At 38.4% G+C, this 17,478-nt stretch overlaps 1 protein-coding gene across 7 annotated transcripts in view; it reads left to right on the top strand.

Moving 5' to 3' along the window:
- The window catches only part of ESRRG (estrogen related receptor gamma), a 696,017-nt gene that overhangs the window by 615,574 nt on the left and 62,965 nt on the right, over positions 1-17,478 (top strand). For all 7 annotated transcript variants that reach the window (XM_010813097.4, XM_059875662.1, XM_059875660.1 and 4 more), the window contains 2 exons: positions 10,065-10,175; positions 14,261-14,422. In XM_010813097.4, the coding sequence (XP_010811399.1) occupies positions 10,065-10,175; positions 14,261-14,422 (273 nt within the window). The remainder of the gene's footprint in view (positions 1-10,064; positions 10,176-14,260; positions 14,423-17,478) is intronic.

Here is a 17,478-nt window from a genome sequence, read left to right as displayed (position 1 = left end):
TCATAAACTCTACGTTGGTTGCCCACGTGGCCTAGAATCATACTTTCTTTCTCTGTCACTCATTTATTTTTTTCTCCCACAGCCTGTATTCTCTTTGAAATCCATGTCTGGTTTTTTGGTCTCCACTGACTTCCTCTCCATTGAATGAAACACAGTGACTATGGCTCTCAACCTGCAACTTATAAACCAGCTTGGTTGATTTCATATTTAATTCATTTTTACAGGGCATTGAATTTTGCATAAATAATATTTGTGCTTCTGTTTACAGAGCATCCCCATGGGGTACTGTGCACTGTTATTACTGTTATTATTGTGTTAAACTTATTGCTGCCAGTGTCAAATTTAATTGTGAATTAGTAGAATCACTTTTCTTGATGGTGATGTGCAACCACATTTCATGTCTTTACCCGCTAATTCACAACTTTATTCACAGGAGAAGGCAATTTTGAAAAGGGTAAAAGGAAGAGTCACTAGTATTTAATAGTAACCTGAGAACATAGAGTGTAGATAGGTTTAAGCCACCGTAATATCTCTTTGAATAGTTTATGAAATTTTTAACAGGCCAAAAAGAAAGAAAGAGAAGATTTTCTTTTTTTTCCCTTAAAGGCAGTCTCTATGTTTAAGCAAATGCAAGGCAAGCATGCTCTCTGTCTTCCTCTCTGACATCAAGCAAAGTAAGAAATAGTGCCTTTTGAATAGGAGATTTCCTTTAATTACGTTGGGGAAGTAATAATGGTAGGTATTGCATGTTTAATGTAATGTTCTAGATGCCCCTTTTTCTTTCCCTTTTTTTTTTCTTCCCTGCACACCACCTCATCTTGAGCAGAAATAAAAGGTTCAAGGCTTGTCAGCATCAGTTTATAGATAGCTGTTTAAAAATAATGAGATATTGGGTTTTGTAAGGCTCAGGGCCGTTCTTGCCAGACTCATTTATTTCCATTCACCTTTTGTCAGAATTGCAGACAGAAGACATTCAATTAAAACTTGTCACCTGTTGCAGATGACCTAATTTGTACTTGTGTGTGTCATAGATTAGGGCTCCATGCTTCAGATGAAGCAACTTGGGTCCCTTGGTGGAATCATATTTTCCCTGCAAAGTATTTTGTAAACTATGACTATTTCAGCTTTCTGTGATTTTTATTTCGGCTATCACCCAGATTATAAATTTAGCACAGATGCCTCAGAACCAGCTAAAAGCAGTGAATCGCACCCTGGAAAAAAAAGAAAAAGGAGGGACTTCTTTGTGGCTGTGTCCTAGGTGTGGAAATCTACAAATGTATTTTGGTTGCAGCTTGAATCTGCAACAGAGGGAAGCCTCTGTAATTTCCTATGCAAGGCTCACATGTTTAATAGTCCAGATAGCTATCAGGAGACCAAAACGAAAGACTTCCCCTTGCTAATTGTTAATTCATCTGTAGAGCAAGGAAGCTTTAATGTGAGTCATGGCTTTTATCTCTTTTAGTGACTGAGGACTCAGTTAAAAAGAAAAAAAAGCCCGCTTAATGGATATGCATTTTCTCTCCTTGTGTGATTTTCCCCTTTTATTTCAGCAGATCTTACAGTGTTTTCACATTGTTCTTGTTCAGTCGCTAAGTCGTGTCCTACTCTTTGTGACCCCTTGGACTGCAGCACACCAGACTTCCCTTTCACTGTCTTCCAGAGTTGGCTCAAATTCATGTCCGTTGAGTCGGTGATGCCAATCAACCATGTCATCCTCTGTTGTCCCCTTCTCCTCCTGCCCTCAATCTTTCCCAGCATCAGGGTCTTTCCAATGAGTGGGCTCTTCTCATCAGGTGGCCGAAGTATTGGACATGCAGTGGCATTCCAGCAGAAGTAAATGTAAATGTAACCATTGGTCAGGGGGTCTAGCTGAAAAGCCACCATCTGGGTCTCCTTCTAAACTGTAAAACTCAGCCAGAGCGTTGCTTTTCCTCCATGGCCCTGGCCAAACAGTCCTTGTCTTACTTCACTGATGTTTTAAAGAGAAACAGGGAGCAAGGAAATAAATATCTCTGGGTCCCTACCTCAGCAGAAAAGCAGAGTGACTGAATCTGTTTATCATCTTTGGTTTACAGTCACATAGCTATAAACTTCTATGTGAAGATGCTTTATAGAGTCATAGATGCAGAATGCCTAGCCCTTTTGTGTGTGCATACACACCAAGTCACTTCAGTCGTGTCTGACTCATGGACTGTCTGACTCATGGACTCAGAACCCGCCAGGCTCCTCTGTCCATGTGATTTCTCCAGGTAAGAACACTGGAATGGATTGCCATGCCCTCCTCCGGGAAATCTTCCCAACCTAGGAATCAGACTTGCGTCTCTTCCATCTCCTGCATTGGCACGCGGGTTCTTTACCACGGGGATCACCTGAGAAGCCCCAGCCCTTCCGTGGGGTAAAGGTGTTCATCTGTCTTCGTCTCTCCCCCTGCTCATTCATCATTCTGCCCCACTGTTTACACACACTGCCATCAGGAGGCAAGTACTGTTTACCACAACAACTGGGCTTTGTCTGCCTGTGCTTCTGCTCTTGGAGTATATATTAATACCACATGCTCTTTTCCAAGGGCTTCCCATGTGGCACAAGTGGTAAAGAACCTGCGTGCCAGTGCAGGAGATAGAAGAGATGCGGATTCCTGGGTTGGGAGGATCCCCTGGAGGAGGGCATGGCAACCCACTCCCGTATTCGTGCCTAGAGAATCCCATGAATAAAGGACCCTCTGGGCTACAGTCCATAGGGCTGCAAAGAGTCTAATACAACTGAAGGGACTGAGCACACACACTCTTTTCCAAAAATAGAATTTGATGACAGAGAAGCAGTATAAACAGAGTGCTTGAGGACGTGAGTTCTGCATCCATGGTCCCCAGCTGCCACTCCTGACTCAGCCTCTTCCCAATTCCAGTTTTCTCATTTGTAAAATGGGATAATAATAGCACCTGCCTCGTAGGGTTGCTGTAAATATCTAGTGTGTCCGTATACGTAAAACAGTTAACCCATTGCCTGGAAGAAGCTCTCATAACCCATGGATGTTCCAGTTGATACCAAGACATTTCATACAGAGACTGAGTCATTCCATTAGAAATGAAGACACTGCTTGGTAGGGAGATGCGGGTATCAGGAGTCAAAAAACTACTGAAGTAGGAAGAAAGGAACTATATCATGAAGCCATGTTGAGCAGCATTGCTGTCTATTTAGAGAAGGGGCAATAATAGTAAGCAGATAACTAAGGCTTGGCATATTTTATTGTGTCTCACGATCCTCAATACTTTACTATGATTAGACTCTTGCTGGAGTATGTGTGTCAATATACAAATAAGTTCCACTCACCTTTTACTGTGGTGCCTGTAAATACACCCAGCTACTTTAGGTAAAACTGGCACTCTCTGTAAGGATGCTGTTCTGAAGGAGAACCCCGTCAGAAGCTGCCACTAAAATTCTCTCTACTGTGTTTTGATGCTGCTGACTTGCCTTTTCTTCTTTCCTGCAGTCCCGCAAAGGGATTTTCCCTACCCTCTGTCTATGATGGTTCCCTCACAGAAATCTCAGGCAAATTCAAGGGCACACCCAGGTATTTATTTTTCTGACTGGAAGGAACCACGTTTCCTTCCGCAGCAAAGGAAGCCGCAGTATCAGGAGACATAGTGGAAGAGAAAGTTCCCACTCTCTTCACCTTATTGCCTCATAAGTTTTATCAGTACTTTCCCATCTGTTTCCCATCCTCAATTACAAGTCCTGTTCAGTAATATTTAAATAATGCAGCTATTTATTTAGGAGTCATTAAAGTCACTAATCTTTTAAAAAATGATTTCACTTTCTTTTTAAAGATTATCATTACTTTAATATGACTCTGTATTTTAAGTATTCCATGGGTCTGTGTAATTAATGTTTCTTTGGTTTTTTTAAGCAAACGTTTGTTAGAGAACAGTATTATGAAAACCTTGTCTTTGATTTAGCCAAATAGGCTAGGGTTGCCTTGTAGAATTATCTGAAGAGAACTTTTATTGTCCTATGAAATGCCTCTGACTTTGTGCTATTAAAAAATGTGGAAAACACTTTTGACTTTGGACTATATAATATTGTAAAAATTTGCATTTGGGCATAAAATGTAGACTTAAAATGAGCTGACCTAAGAAGGCCTTGTGCTGAACTGTTTCACTTCTTTTGGCGTTTATTTGCCTCACAGCATATTTTTTTTCCTTCTTGCCCTATTCTCGCTTTCTCAATTTTGTAAATTCTGACAGTGTATGAGATTTGTGATTCCCTTGTGGCAGTGCAGGCACATGCAGTATTTGAAAGAAGAAGCAGTGTGAAGCGTTCTGTTGAGTCAGTAATGCCAACTATTAAAATCTTTTATTTTTAAAAAAAGGGTAATGGCAGTCTCCACATGAATAGAAAGTCCAATTGCCTTAATTAACTTCACATCCTGTCACACATTGAACATTGTGGGTGTCTTATTTCCTGAGAGAAATCTTTTTTTTTAAACTTTTTCGAAAATGGTATACCAAGTGAAGTCCCAACAGAAATTGTTTGTATTTAAGATTGTAAAGATGTAGAGGGGCAGGCTTTGCCATTGGCAGTAGAAATATTTGGATTAGATTGATATTTATTTATGGCAAATCAGGATTTTCCTGGTCCAGATCGTAAATATGGTTGTTTTTCTTTGTTTCTGCTGAAATAGTTTAAGACTTTTAAATGAAATGCATTAGGTTAATTGAATAATTATCAGTTCTCTACTTAACTTTGTATTATGTGTTTATAGCTGGATTCAAAGAAAGCATTTTTCTTTTGGATAGAATTTGGGTTAGTCTCTATACCTATTCTAAAATAATCTCTAAGAGATATTATTAGTAACAGGGATGAGCAGTAAATAGAATGAGATTCTGTACTCACTTATACATCAAATAATATCATTATTGGGCTTTTATCTTTTGTATTATCTCACCATTCAATCATACATCAAATCTGTTGACCTATAGAACTGAGACAGGGTAGACCGTCAAACTCCATCAGGGTAGATATTCAGTAAATGATCGTGATGGAGAATATACTTCAATAAAGTAATACAGAAATATTTCAACAAAATTTTGATATAATGTCAATATCCTTGGCATTTTAATATTTATAAAATATTTTATAATGCATTTGTGTAATATCCAAATATATTATTATATTAATATCATATTGAATCATTGCAGCAAAACATCTGGGAGAATATTGTCTTAATATTCATATATTTGGAAAGCAAAAAGTTAAGGAGTTCAACAAAATTCAAGAGCTGGTTAATGAAAGAGCCAGAAAGAAAGCATTCTGATTTGTTAACGATGCTTTATTTTTTTTTAACATAGTCTTCCTGTAGTATTTAGGAATAAATTATCATATTATTACAGTTAGAAACATTTTTCTGGAAAAATTTTAAAACTGTAAATATGCTGATAGTAGACTTCTTCATGATATCTGTGTAGTGTTATTGGACTCTTTTTAAAATAACTTTTACAGTTTTAGTGCATGCATTATTATGACTCAGTTTATTTTGTTTATTGTTTATTTTCAAAGATGCACAACTCAGAGGCTGGGTCCACGTGTTTTAAGACGTGGTTTACGCTGATTTAACTTCTACAGCTCTGCCACTTGTGTATTTGTGTGTTCTGTGATTGTCCAGGGGCGGGGGCAGGTGGGGATTGGTTTTACTAAGTTTTTTCTTCAAGCAGAACTGAGTAAATATATGAGTAATTTAAGTATGATGTAGTAGTTGCAGGTGTGTTACTAGGATTTGAGTTCAAACATTTCACTGAGTATAAAGTCAGCTAAACTACATCATCATCATCATCATCATCATCATCATTTCACTGCAAGAAGCATAAAAAGATTTCCCAGATTTTGAAAAGAGGTTAAAAGTGGTATAAATATTTTTTAGTTGAAGCTATTGATATTTGCCTACTTTTCACGCCCTAAAATGGGAATAAAATTTTCATTTAAATTATTATGATCTTTTAAAATATGTTGATTCTATAAATTTTTACCATTAATTGTTATTTGAACTTGGCAGGAACACTTTTTCTGTTGACTGTCCATCAATTTTCACTACATAACTGTATTAATTATTAATCAAGTAGCATATCTAATTTTCCCCTCTGTAATAATCTACTGAATATCATTTACCTAAAGTTACAAATCATAAAAGAATCCTTTGTCCTACTGATCTTTATTTTAGGAAATAATGAAACCATGGTTTATGTAAAAAGTGCTTGAGTATTTATATTTAGAAACTAGACAGCTATATACAGTGGGATGGCTGGCTGGTTGGATGGATAGATGTTTGTGTGGATGAATGGGAAGGATGAGATAGATGTATGGCTGCTGCTAAGTCACTTCAGTCATGTCCGACTCTGTGCGACCCCATAGATGGCAGCCCACTAGGCTCCCCCATCCCTGGGATTCTCCAGGCAAGAACACTGGAGTAGGTTGCCATTTCCTTCTCCAATGCATGAAAGTGAAAAGTGAAAGTGAAGTCACTCAGTCATGTCTGACTGTTAGCGACCCCATGGACTGTAGCCCATCAGGCTCCTCCATCCATGGGATTTTCCAGGCAAGAGGACTGGAGTGGGATGCCATTGCCTCCTCCCAGATGTATGGCTAGACAGTAGTTTATCTGCCCACACACTGCAATGAGGTGGGGCGGGTGGGGGGTAATAAGAAAAAGAGGAAAAAGGAGAAAAAGAATAAATGTAAGAGGGAGGACACGCTTTTAAATTTGGAGGGAGCATGCAGGGAGTAATATGAGTATTTCTGTAATTCATTGTTCAAAGTTGAGAGGAAATGCACAGTAATAAAATTATTTCATAACGCTTAAAGGATCTGTTCCTCCAAATACAAAAATAATGCACAATATATAATAAAAGTTGTGTCAGTAAAGAGTATTCATTTTTTCTTCGTGATGTTTAATAACTGGTTTTCAGTGTTGCACTTTTCCCCTAAACTTGGGCCAGTTGTCTAAGCTGGCTGGTGGCTCTCGTGTGGTATGTATGACTATGTCAGAACTGTTTCAACTGGGACCTTGAATCCAGTCTTTGAGCCATAGTCTTCTTCCACGTGCCTTCATGACAGACAAAATCCATTGTCAGAAACGCACCAGCTCTGACCCCTGTATTTGAAAATATGTAGTGTATTGTTCAGCATTTGGCAGTGTGAGGCTGTATTGCACATGGTGAATGCATGTCTTGACAAACACCAGAAGGAAATCTTGGAGTCTAAAACCTAACTGAGATGTATTCTATGAGCTTTCTTGGTTCTTTTTTTTTTTTTTAATTAAAAAAAATTTATTGGAGTATAGTTGATTTATAGTTTTGTGGTATTTTCTGCTGTACAGCAAATGGAATCAGTTATACATATACATATATCCACTTTGAGATTCTTTTCCCGTATAGATCATTATAGACTTGAGTAGATTTCCCTATGCTAAAAATAGGTCCTTGTTGATTATCTATTTTATATATAGTAGTGACAGCTTATATATAGTATGTCAAGCTTTATGGGTTCTAACAATTTTGGTTATTTTTAAATGTTTCCTCCTTTTCTTAGCTTTAGTCTGCCATTGTCTTTCTCTCTTTGTTTGTTTCATCCTGCCTTCTCTTTACACCTTTAATCATATCACATTAATGTCTGCATTGTGTTGGACTTAGATGCCACACGTGCTATGATACCACTCTGAATTATGTATGCTTTGAATTTCCTAAACTCTTACAGTGAAACACATTTGAATGGATCTCAGATGAACAAATGAAATGTGGACACATTGTGTAAATTGGAAAACTATCTTGGGGAAAGAAAGAAATGAAAAAACATGGAACATGAATTAAAAAGCAGAAAAGGGAGCAAGTGTTAAACTTTAGTAAATAGAGACACAATAAAAATAGAACATTAAAAATTAGATAATCAAAGGGGTAAAACTCTACCATAGGCTCAAAAGTACTTTAAAAGCAACAGTCAAGAAATACAGTTTCTTTGTGACTCACTAGCACTACTGTTTTCATTAAATACTCCTCTGTCCATGGAATTCTCCAGACAAGAATACTGGAGTGGGTTGGGTTGCCATTTCCTTCTCTAGGGAATCTTCCTGACTCAGGGATCGAACCCTGGTCTCCTGCGTTGTAAGCATATTCTTTACCGTCCGAGCCACTGGGGAAGCCCCTAAATACTTAGATACTATACGTAATTTCTTCGATTTTTGGTATTTATTTATCTGAATCTACTGTCATTGCTCTTGAAGTTTTCTCTTGATTTCATTTAAACTATGCTCAGAAGTTTCAGTTTGACATTTCAGGCTTTATCTAGAACCAAGTGTGTGTTTGTGTTTATCTCTAAAAGGAAATCAGCTCTTAAAGTGGTATTATTAAGATAATATGAAAAGTTGTATTTTTCTTTAGCTCATGGATTGATAATCACCTTTAACATTCGAGTGTATATATTCACCTTCAGGATTCACAAAGAAACACATCAGCCTTTCCCGAACTGTTTCATTTAACTTAGTTACCCCACAATCCACATGTGCAACATGATATTGATAAATGTTTCTAAATCAGGATCTTTGTGACATTGGCTTGCAAAACATTGCATAGTCTGTATCTCCCTTTGAGAGTTTTACAGAGGTTATTTGTGTGTTAAAAGCTCTGAGAGGTCCTTTGGTAAAATAATAATACTGAGGATGCTGTTAAACTATGTCCTAAACAGTTTGTGTGTGTGTGAGAAATACCAAAATACAATGAACTGTTTGGCTGAATTTATTAATGGAGAGTGTTAATACTGTTTTTTTAATCAGCTAAGGTACAACCTAAGAGCACAGAAAGAATCTCTCACCCCTCTCTTTACTCCCAAGTTATCGTCTCTATTTGATAAAGATTTATATGGTTCTACCCTAAACTTTGTAATTATAGACTGGAAGCCAGGTTATTATCAAGCTCTTCCTCACCGCTCCTCCATGTAAATGAGACATTTCTTTCTTTTTAATTCCTTTCCTTTTATTCCTTTCCTTAATTTTGCTGACCCACTGCCAGCAAAACCTCCCTGAATCTTGACCCAGTCCATCACTCTTGGGGAAAAAGTGTTACTGCCAGTTTCCTTTTGCCTACTTTCTAGCTTCACGCTTCATCTCTGCCCTCCTAACAAATCCCCTCTTCACCATCCTAGCCTCCTGAATTCTTTCAGGAATCTCCTTTTTCTATCCTGTGTTCAGTCCAAACCTACTCTCCATTTTCTCTCAATTAAAACAAAATACAGATGTGTGGCAAGATGTAAATAACACACTCTGTCTGAGACATGTTGATGTTAGAACATGGATCTCATCCTTGGATCTCATCCCGGGTATGGGATTCCTGCTCTCCACAGCCCGTGGAAGTTTTCAACTCAGTTCACTTCCACAGGTCCATGTGGGGTCCTCTGATAGATTCGGGGTGGATTCGACGGCTTTGGATCTACCCGTCTACTCGACCCCACACACTGAGCTTTCAGGGGTGACTGATGAAGAGGACTGTTGTTTAGTTGCCAAGCTGTGTCCGACTATTGCAACCCCATGGACTGTATCCCACCAGGCTCCTCTGTCCATGGGATTCTCCAGGCAAGAATACTGGAGTGGGTTGCCATTTCCTCCTCCAGGGGATCTTCCCGACCCAAGGATGGAACCTGAGTCTTCTGCATTAGCAGATGGATTCTTTACCACTGAGCTTCCAGGGAAGCCCATGATGAGGAGAATACACACTGCTAATGGAGGAAACAACATTAGCACCAAATTCCAGTTTCTTTGTATTAATTCTCAAGGAAAGGTGCCTTTTCTTTGGTGTGTAGGTGATTTTGATGGCCTTGGATACATGTCTTTCAGCTTGGGCGGCGTCTCTTCCAGATTTGGTTTCCAATCTCTGGCAGTCTTGGCTTAACCATCACATTTTTTTTTTTAACATTCCTCTAATCCACCTGGACCATTCAGCATTCTATTTTCTGTTTACCTCTATGTATTTGATTGGTCCCAAAGATAGTTACCTCAACAGTAAGTTAGTGCCTGTCTTTGCCCACAGGAGTGCGTCTTGACAGAGTACGCGGAGGTCGGCAGAAGTACAAACGCAGAATAGATGCGGAGAACAGCCCATACCTGAACCCTCAGCTGGTTCAGCCAGCCAAAAAGCCATGTAAGTACAGCAGACACGTCTGGCTTTCCAGCACACGACATCCTCCCAGCTGGCTGCTCTCGATACATTAGTTTTGGCATGCCCATTCCTACTGACTCCAATGAGGCTTCTCTTCCCTAAGGGGGGTAGGGGGGGTCTGTGGCTTTATTCCCAGGGACTGCCTTTGAAGAGCAGTAGCAACTCAGCTGATTATCTTTTTCCCCCTATGGCTTTCTTGTCCCCTGCCGCCCCTCCCCACTTTTTTAAACCTAGTCATTTTGTAGAAACATTAAGCATACTAAGTCATAGCTTATATGGTGCGACTTTTACATTTACAGGTTATCTTTATTTTCAGAGGTACATAAAACAGATCATACCACGATCATTAGTTCATTGGAGCTGTTAGTTTCAGATTTCACAAGAAAGTGATTTTTGTAGTTTTCACTAACTAAATGAGTTTGACTGTTCAACCTCCCAATGAAAATACATTAGGAGCCTCATTAATTTGGAGCTATGGAAGGTTAACACACGAGCCAGCAATAGATTAAAACAAGATTGAGTCCAACTAATAACAAGCATAGGTTGGTGGTTCCATTTCAGATGTCCTTATGGGCTTTATGAATTATTTTTTAAAAGCCCATTGATAACGTCCAGTTGCAGTTTAAAATGGTGATGGGTACCTAGCTAAAACGCAAGCCCTGTTCTGTATGTCATTAACTAGAATATAGATACATCTTTTTAAAGAGGTAGAATATAGATCAAGGTGGTTAACTGTATTCCAGTTTCAGAAAAATCAGTTCATGGCTGTATAGTAAGTCCCTTACATACCAACCAGTTCCATTCCAAGAGCCCATTTGTACATCCAATTTGTTCATAAGTCCAACAAAATTAGCCTAGGCACCTTACTAACACAGCTATGTAGTGCTGTACTATAATAGGTTTATAATTCTTTTCACACAAATAACACATAAAACAGACACAAAAAATAAAACATTTTTAATCTTACACTATGTTGCAAAGTCCAGTAGTAGTACAGTACAACAGCTGGCATACCGAGGCTGGCATCAAGTGAAGAGGCAAGAAAAGTTGCTGACTGGAGGAGGGAGAGGCGGTGGGAGATGGTAGAGCTGAAGGATCGTCAGCAATAGGAGACGGAGGGCAAGCTGCAGTTTCACTCAGGCCAGACATTGAAAGTTTGCAACTTGAAGGTTCACATGTGGGGGGCTTATTGTAATGCAAAAGAGCTAATATTTTAGGATGTTTAGGCACAGAGTTTATACGAGGCACTGAAAAGTGCTGCGGTGGAAACATTTCTCCTATTTAGCTGTCTCTGGCTCAGAAGACACAACTGGCCCTCACCAGAGGAAGTTGCAGCTAGAGCAGGTCTAGAAAAGACACAGGTCATTTTTGATCAGCTTTCAGGGGAAGAGAAAAAAAAAAAGTCCTCTCTCGGACTCTCCAGGAGGGGGCGCTGCTGTGTGTCATCCATGTGAGCATATGGGCATCTGTTAAGTAAATAAAACAGACCCTGAACTGTAAATGAAAGGACATTTTAGCTATGTCAAAGGAAAAACAACCAGTTTTACATAAAATTAAAGCTTAAGTGAACATATGGCATAGTTTCCTTTTGCCTTTCCAAAAAACATTATGTTGATTATACCTTCAATTGTCCAATCTGGCATCTTCTCCTCAGCCTGCATAAGCTGTTTGGCATTCTGCGAATACAATCTAGGACTGCATTAAGCAGATTTTGCACATTAGAATCAAAAACTTTCTGATAATACAATAAAATGCAATAAACACTAATGCTTAATTTCATTAGAGGTTTTGTTTTCCTGGATTCAGTAAATGTCCAGACTGGCCATTTCTCATTCATTTTCTATGAACGTTGACTGACACCATTGATGATTTCCTCTACTGAGAGAAGAATGAGCACCAGCTCATTCGTAAGTCCACAGGGTAGAGAAACATCTATGGTTTTCAGCTTAAACCTGGGGAATCGGGAGGAGGCTTGTCAAGTACCTTGAAGGAGATTACAGCAATTTCAGTGAGCTCCACTGGTCTGAGATAAAAGAGGACTCCTAATAAATCATTACTCATTATCTTAAGGCCTCTGTGTTAATTTTCCTTAGTCCATCCAATTAGTGTGTTTTGGTAACAAACATTTATAAAACTTAATTTTCAGATCCTGTCAGATAAGTGTCAAGAGACTGGGCCCTGGCATTGCTGAGGAAGTGGCTGGGGGAGATTTCTGGAGCCTGACTGATTGTCTGTGTTCTACAAAAGCCCAAGAATGAAAATTGGGTTCTATTGATTCTAATTAGGGAAACATTAAATAAGCTTCACCTCGAAACAGTGCTGCCAGCTATTCCATTTTCTGAATGATAGGAATTTCTAAGCCTCCACCAAGTTTTTCTGGTCCCTCTGGTCAAGTATCCATTGACTTAGCTAAAAACAGGTAACATTTTCCCTGTACTAAAAAAAAACTCGAATCACTATTTCCTTCAGTTACATTTTTGCACCCTTTATTATTGCATTTCCTTCTAGTCCTGAGAATCTAGTAGTTGCTGACAGGGTTTGTTACAATGTCAGAGCAATGAAAGCAGAAACTTTTCCAAGCGTAACTAAAAAACAGGGTGTTGTTTCTATAGCATATACAAGAAACAAATGTCATTCTCTGCAGATCCTGCAAATTAAAAAAAAAAAAATCTCTATTTGAGCTTAATTTTTTTCTAGAAAGTATATATTTGGAAATATTTCCTCCCAAATCTGTGTTTTTAATTTGATAGTAATCGAATATTACTGCCAGGGAATATTGATGTTGATAATTTGAAATTAAAAGAATTCATGTGGCAGTCATAGTAATAAAAATTTTAAACTATATCAGAAAAATTACTAATTATAGCTTGGGTAAGGATTCTTGCTGTTAAAGGAGACAGAAAGCTTTGTTTTCAATTCTAAGATATACGAAGTCTTTTCATTTTGAGTTTAAAAAGTTAAAAATTTAGAGGAAAAGGCAAACAGTGAACAGAGAAGAATTTTTGGTTTGACTCATAAGATCCCATTTAAGACCTTAGTTTTCTAGAGTAATAAGATGTAGAATATTGAAATATCTGGGTTTATTCTTACCTATTTGTATCTCCTCACTTAGAAGAAAGTATCAAATCTAGAACTATGTGTAAAAATTGGAAATAAGGCCAACAAGAAAATTCATTCCGTTAGCAAGGCTTTATAACCCCTTCCATAAACTCTCACATGGCCCTGAGCGATAAAACACATTTGATGTGATGCTTTCCATTTGTCTCTAGTGTTTACTTTATGAAGGATTTTAAAAACGTATATCACAAATTTCGGACAGATAGATCTGAACCAGAGAGTGAACTAAAGACAATAGATGATAAAAGAAGACTGAAGAATGAGACGCTCAGAAGAGAAAACACGGTCACTTTTAAGTAGGAGTGTTTTTCTGGAAACTGACATTGGCTCTATTTGGAAGATGGGCTGGGTGTGTGGAGAGGAGACAGGAAAGACATTCCTATTGAAGGCATCCCACAGAGATAGAGTTATACAGTCAGTAATTCACCCAGGCAGAAGGGCTCTGACCTTTGCTCTTTTTTAAAGGAATTAGGACAATTAATGACTTTTATGCCCATTAGGTCTACGGGCACTAGATCTTTGCCTTCCACATTGCGTTCTACATTTCAGGGGTTTACGTAGAGTTTTATTTTAAAACTGCTCTATACTATTTAATCTGCTTCCCCAAATCCCACTTAAGAATCAAAGAGTAAACCCAGAAAGCGTCTAACTCCTCTTATCTGTTTGCTATAAAAAATTTCATTACAGGACAGATGCTTCATTCCAGCAAAGGCAGGTAAAGCCAAGGAGAAGCAGAGGGCTATCACGACTGCAGTGGCTTATTTCTTGCTGTGGGTTTTCCGAAACACTTTAATATACATATATTGAACCATAAATGGAATATTTGGGGTTGATTATAGGCTATTTGAGGCTTTGGGTTTTTTTCCTTTCAAAACACCACCTAGTTTAGAATGTGTGAAAAAGAAATGATGCTGCTAGTGATCCCGGAGTGCTCTGGTCTGATCCTGCAGATAACAAGATTGTCTCACATTTGTTGGTGGCTGAACCGGAGAAGATCTATGCCATGCCTGACCCTACCGTCCCCGACAGTGACATCAAAGCCCTCACTACACTGTGTGACTTGGCTGATCGAGAGTTGGTGGTTATCATTGGATGGGCGAAGCATATTCCAGGTACATTTTCTGAAATGAAAAAGAAATGTTTGCAATTAATCCCCTAGGGTGTATATGTTGATTTAGGCCAATTCACAGTTTTCTCATTAGGAGTTTTAAATTTTACTTTTTTTAAATTTATATATTAAAAATTTTTTTTCTTTTTGGGGGGGCCACCTGGCAAGGCATGTGGAATCTTAGCTCTCTGACTAGGAATTGAACTCACATCCTCAGCAGTGAAAGCACGCAGTCCTAACCACTGGCCTTCCAGGGAAATCCTGTTCATTAGGACTTTTTTTAAACCTTTACATTTGTCATACTTAATTTAGAGCTTTCCTATCCTAATAGAATCATAAATCTTTTTATAGCTATACCATCTTGAATGCTTGTTCATTATTTTTTCACACATGAAGGTACTATTATTGCCAACCTCAGATAAATAGAATATAACTTGTTAAAATATTTTTTACTCCTTTTAAAGTCTGTTTTAGCCTAAGAAAACACTTCGGCTTTTTCTTTTCACTTTAAAAAATGTTTTTTTATCAAGAGTAGTCTAGATCCCATTTTTCCTTTTAAAAATCACTCATTTTGTCATTTGTAGTGGCGATTTATACTGAATTGCTTTTCATATTTGCTTATTGCTTTGGTTTACAATGAGATATTTACCATGAATTTATACATAAATTACAAAAATAAACGTTAAGCATCATAAATTTTCTGTTATTATAACTTAAGAGTAGTATTTTAAAATATCCAGTGACTTTTCTTTCCAGACCCATCCTTAGATCTGTGAACACATTACCTGATCACAAGGTTTAAGAATTTTGGTTGTCTACTTGAATTGTTTTCTGTTTGAACTCTGATCTTCAAATAGTTTACACACAAATTTTTGGATGATGAGCCATGTTTCTTTGGTAGAGTGAACTTATTTCTGTCTCCTTAAACTAGTTTGTCTTTATGCTTTGAATGCTACAGTAATTTCTTTAATCAAATTGATGGAAGTCCCTTTCCCAGCCCACACTGAAACCAATTTATTGGTCATGATACGCCAGCTATGTTGCTAACAGTCGTAACGAACTGTCAGGCGATATCGCAGTGAAGCTAATTTGAAGTCATTAGGTGTGCAGCGTTCAGGCGACAATTTGTTACAGTGCTTGGGAACACAGCTGACATTTCTGAATGGCTTTGTTCGCTGCAGTTCTAGATGAAGCCAAGCAAATTGTAAACTAATTTAAACATCACTCTGTATTATACCAGCTACTTTGTCTTACACTGTTTGCTAATAAAGCACCCCAAATTAGGTCAAAACTAGTTAAATAGGTGAGCTGGAGTGTGGTCTGTAGCAGATACCTCCACAAGGGTCACTACATCTAAAAGAAAGATGGAAATTTGATCGTGTGGATGGTTGGTTTGCATTTGGATTATGATCACAGCTGACAGATTTTCAGGAAAAGCAAAAAAAAGAAAAAATAGGATACGCTAAAAGATGGTAAGACATTGGGAATGGTAGCAGGGGAAAAAGCTGGAATTTGCCTAAACAATTATATGAAAACTTATTTTGAAGGAAAGTGTTAATGAAGGGATTTAAAAGAAACACAACTAAGATTTGTTGAAGAGCCCATATATACTTTTAAAAATAACCAATATATAGTATATCATTTATATTTATACATGCTGTTACTGCTGCTAAGTCGCTTCAGTTGTGTCTGACTCTTTGCGACCCCATGGACTGTAGCCCACCAGGCTCCTCTGTCTATGGGATTCTCCAGGCAAGAATACTGGAGTGGGTTGCCATTTCCTTCTCCAGTATTTATATATACACACACATATATTGTCACAAATTCAAACTAGTATTATTCTAAGCCAGGCTTTCTCAGTCTTGACACAATTGTTGTTTGGAACCAGGTAACCCTTTGTTGTGGGGCCTGTCCTGTTCCTTGTAGGGAATTTAGCAGCATCCTTGGTCTCTACCCTCTACCATCCTCTGGTACCTTTGAGTTATGACAAATAAAAATGTCTTCAGACATTGCCAGATATCCTCTTGAGGGGGCAATATCAACCCCTTCTTCCCCAGTTGAGAATCATTGTTCTAACCCAGGAATTAGATATTATTTTGCTTAATTCAAAGATAGGGAGATCTGGGGCAGAAGGAGGTATTAATAAAAGCACTTCCACAGGTTCACAGATGCATCCAGAGCCTTCAAAGCCCATATTCATCATTGCTTCCTGGAGTAGAATCTGTGTATTTTAGTTCCCCAGTTGATCACCTTTGAGAGAATTAGTTCAAAATAATAGCAATAATGTTATCATTATTCATAGCATCAAAGGATATGTCATTCTGACACCACACCACCCATTCTTTCAGAGAATTCTGCCCCAGTTCTCCTTAAATTAAGAAATTTACTAAGCCCGTATTTTAATACTGTGCAGACATTCCATAAAGACGACCAAGAAGTCAACAATGCCTGCTGATGCTCTCCGGTCAGGAAAAGTCGGTGATAAATTTGTGGGTCCAGTTGTGTATCTAAGTAGAAATGTCAGCTTACAGAGGAACTTGTCACAGTAAAGGGGCTCTGGTGACTTCTGTGAAGACAGTAACTTTAAATAACTATGAGTAACAGCATTTCCAGTGGTGGAAACAATTGCTGTACGATTATGTGTTCAGTCTTAAGCGGAGGCTTAGAATTGGTGGGGGCTGACGTGAGTCTCTCTGCCCAGCAAATGCCAGAGGAGGTTGCTGTGCACTGATGATTCACAGCTCTGGTTTTCGTGATACCCGGAGGGTGTTTTAAATGATTGCAAGGAGTCTCTTGGCTTTTCAGAGAGGGATTAGCAAACCACGCATTCACTGAAATGCTAACAGTAAGTGTGCCAGACAGTGTTTTGAGGTGGAAGAGAAAGATGCTGTGATTCGAGCTTGCTGCTCTATGTGCAAGCCGGGTTCAGGCTGCTTGGGCATGGTGGCAGCGTGCAATGTGGGATGGGAGGGTAACGCCTAAGAGAATATAAAGACTGAGGTCCCATTTCTGCCTCAATAAAAGTAAAAATGTGTTTTTGATACCATGACCTAGTCCTGA

This window comes from Bos taurus, chromosome 16 (genome assembly GCF_002263795.3).
Source record: "Bos taurus isolate L1 Dominette 01449 registration number 42190680 breed Hereford chromosome 16, ARS-UCD2.0, whole genome shotgun sequence".
Classification (NCBI taxonomy): domain Eukaryota; kingdom Metazoa; phylum Chordata; class Mammalia; order Artiodactyla; family Bovidae; genus Bos; species Bos taurus.
The sequence above is the reverse complement of the archived record's forward strand: the minus strand, read 5'-3'. Positions and strand labels throughout refer to the sequence as shown.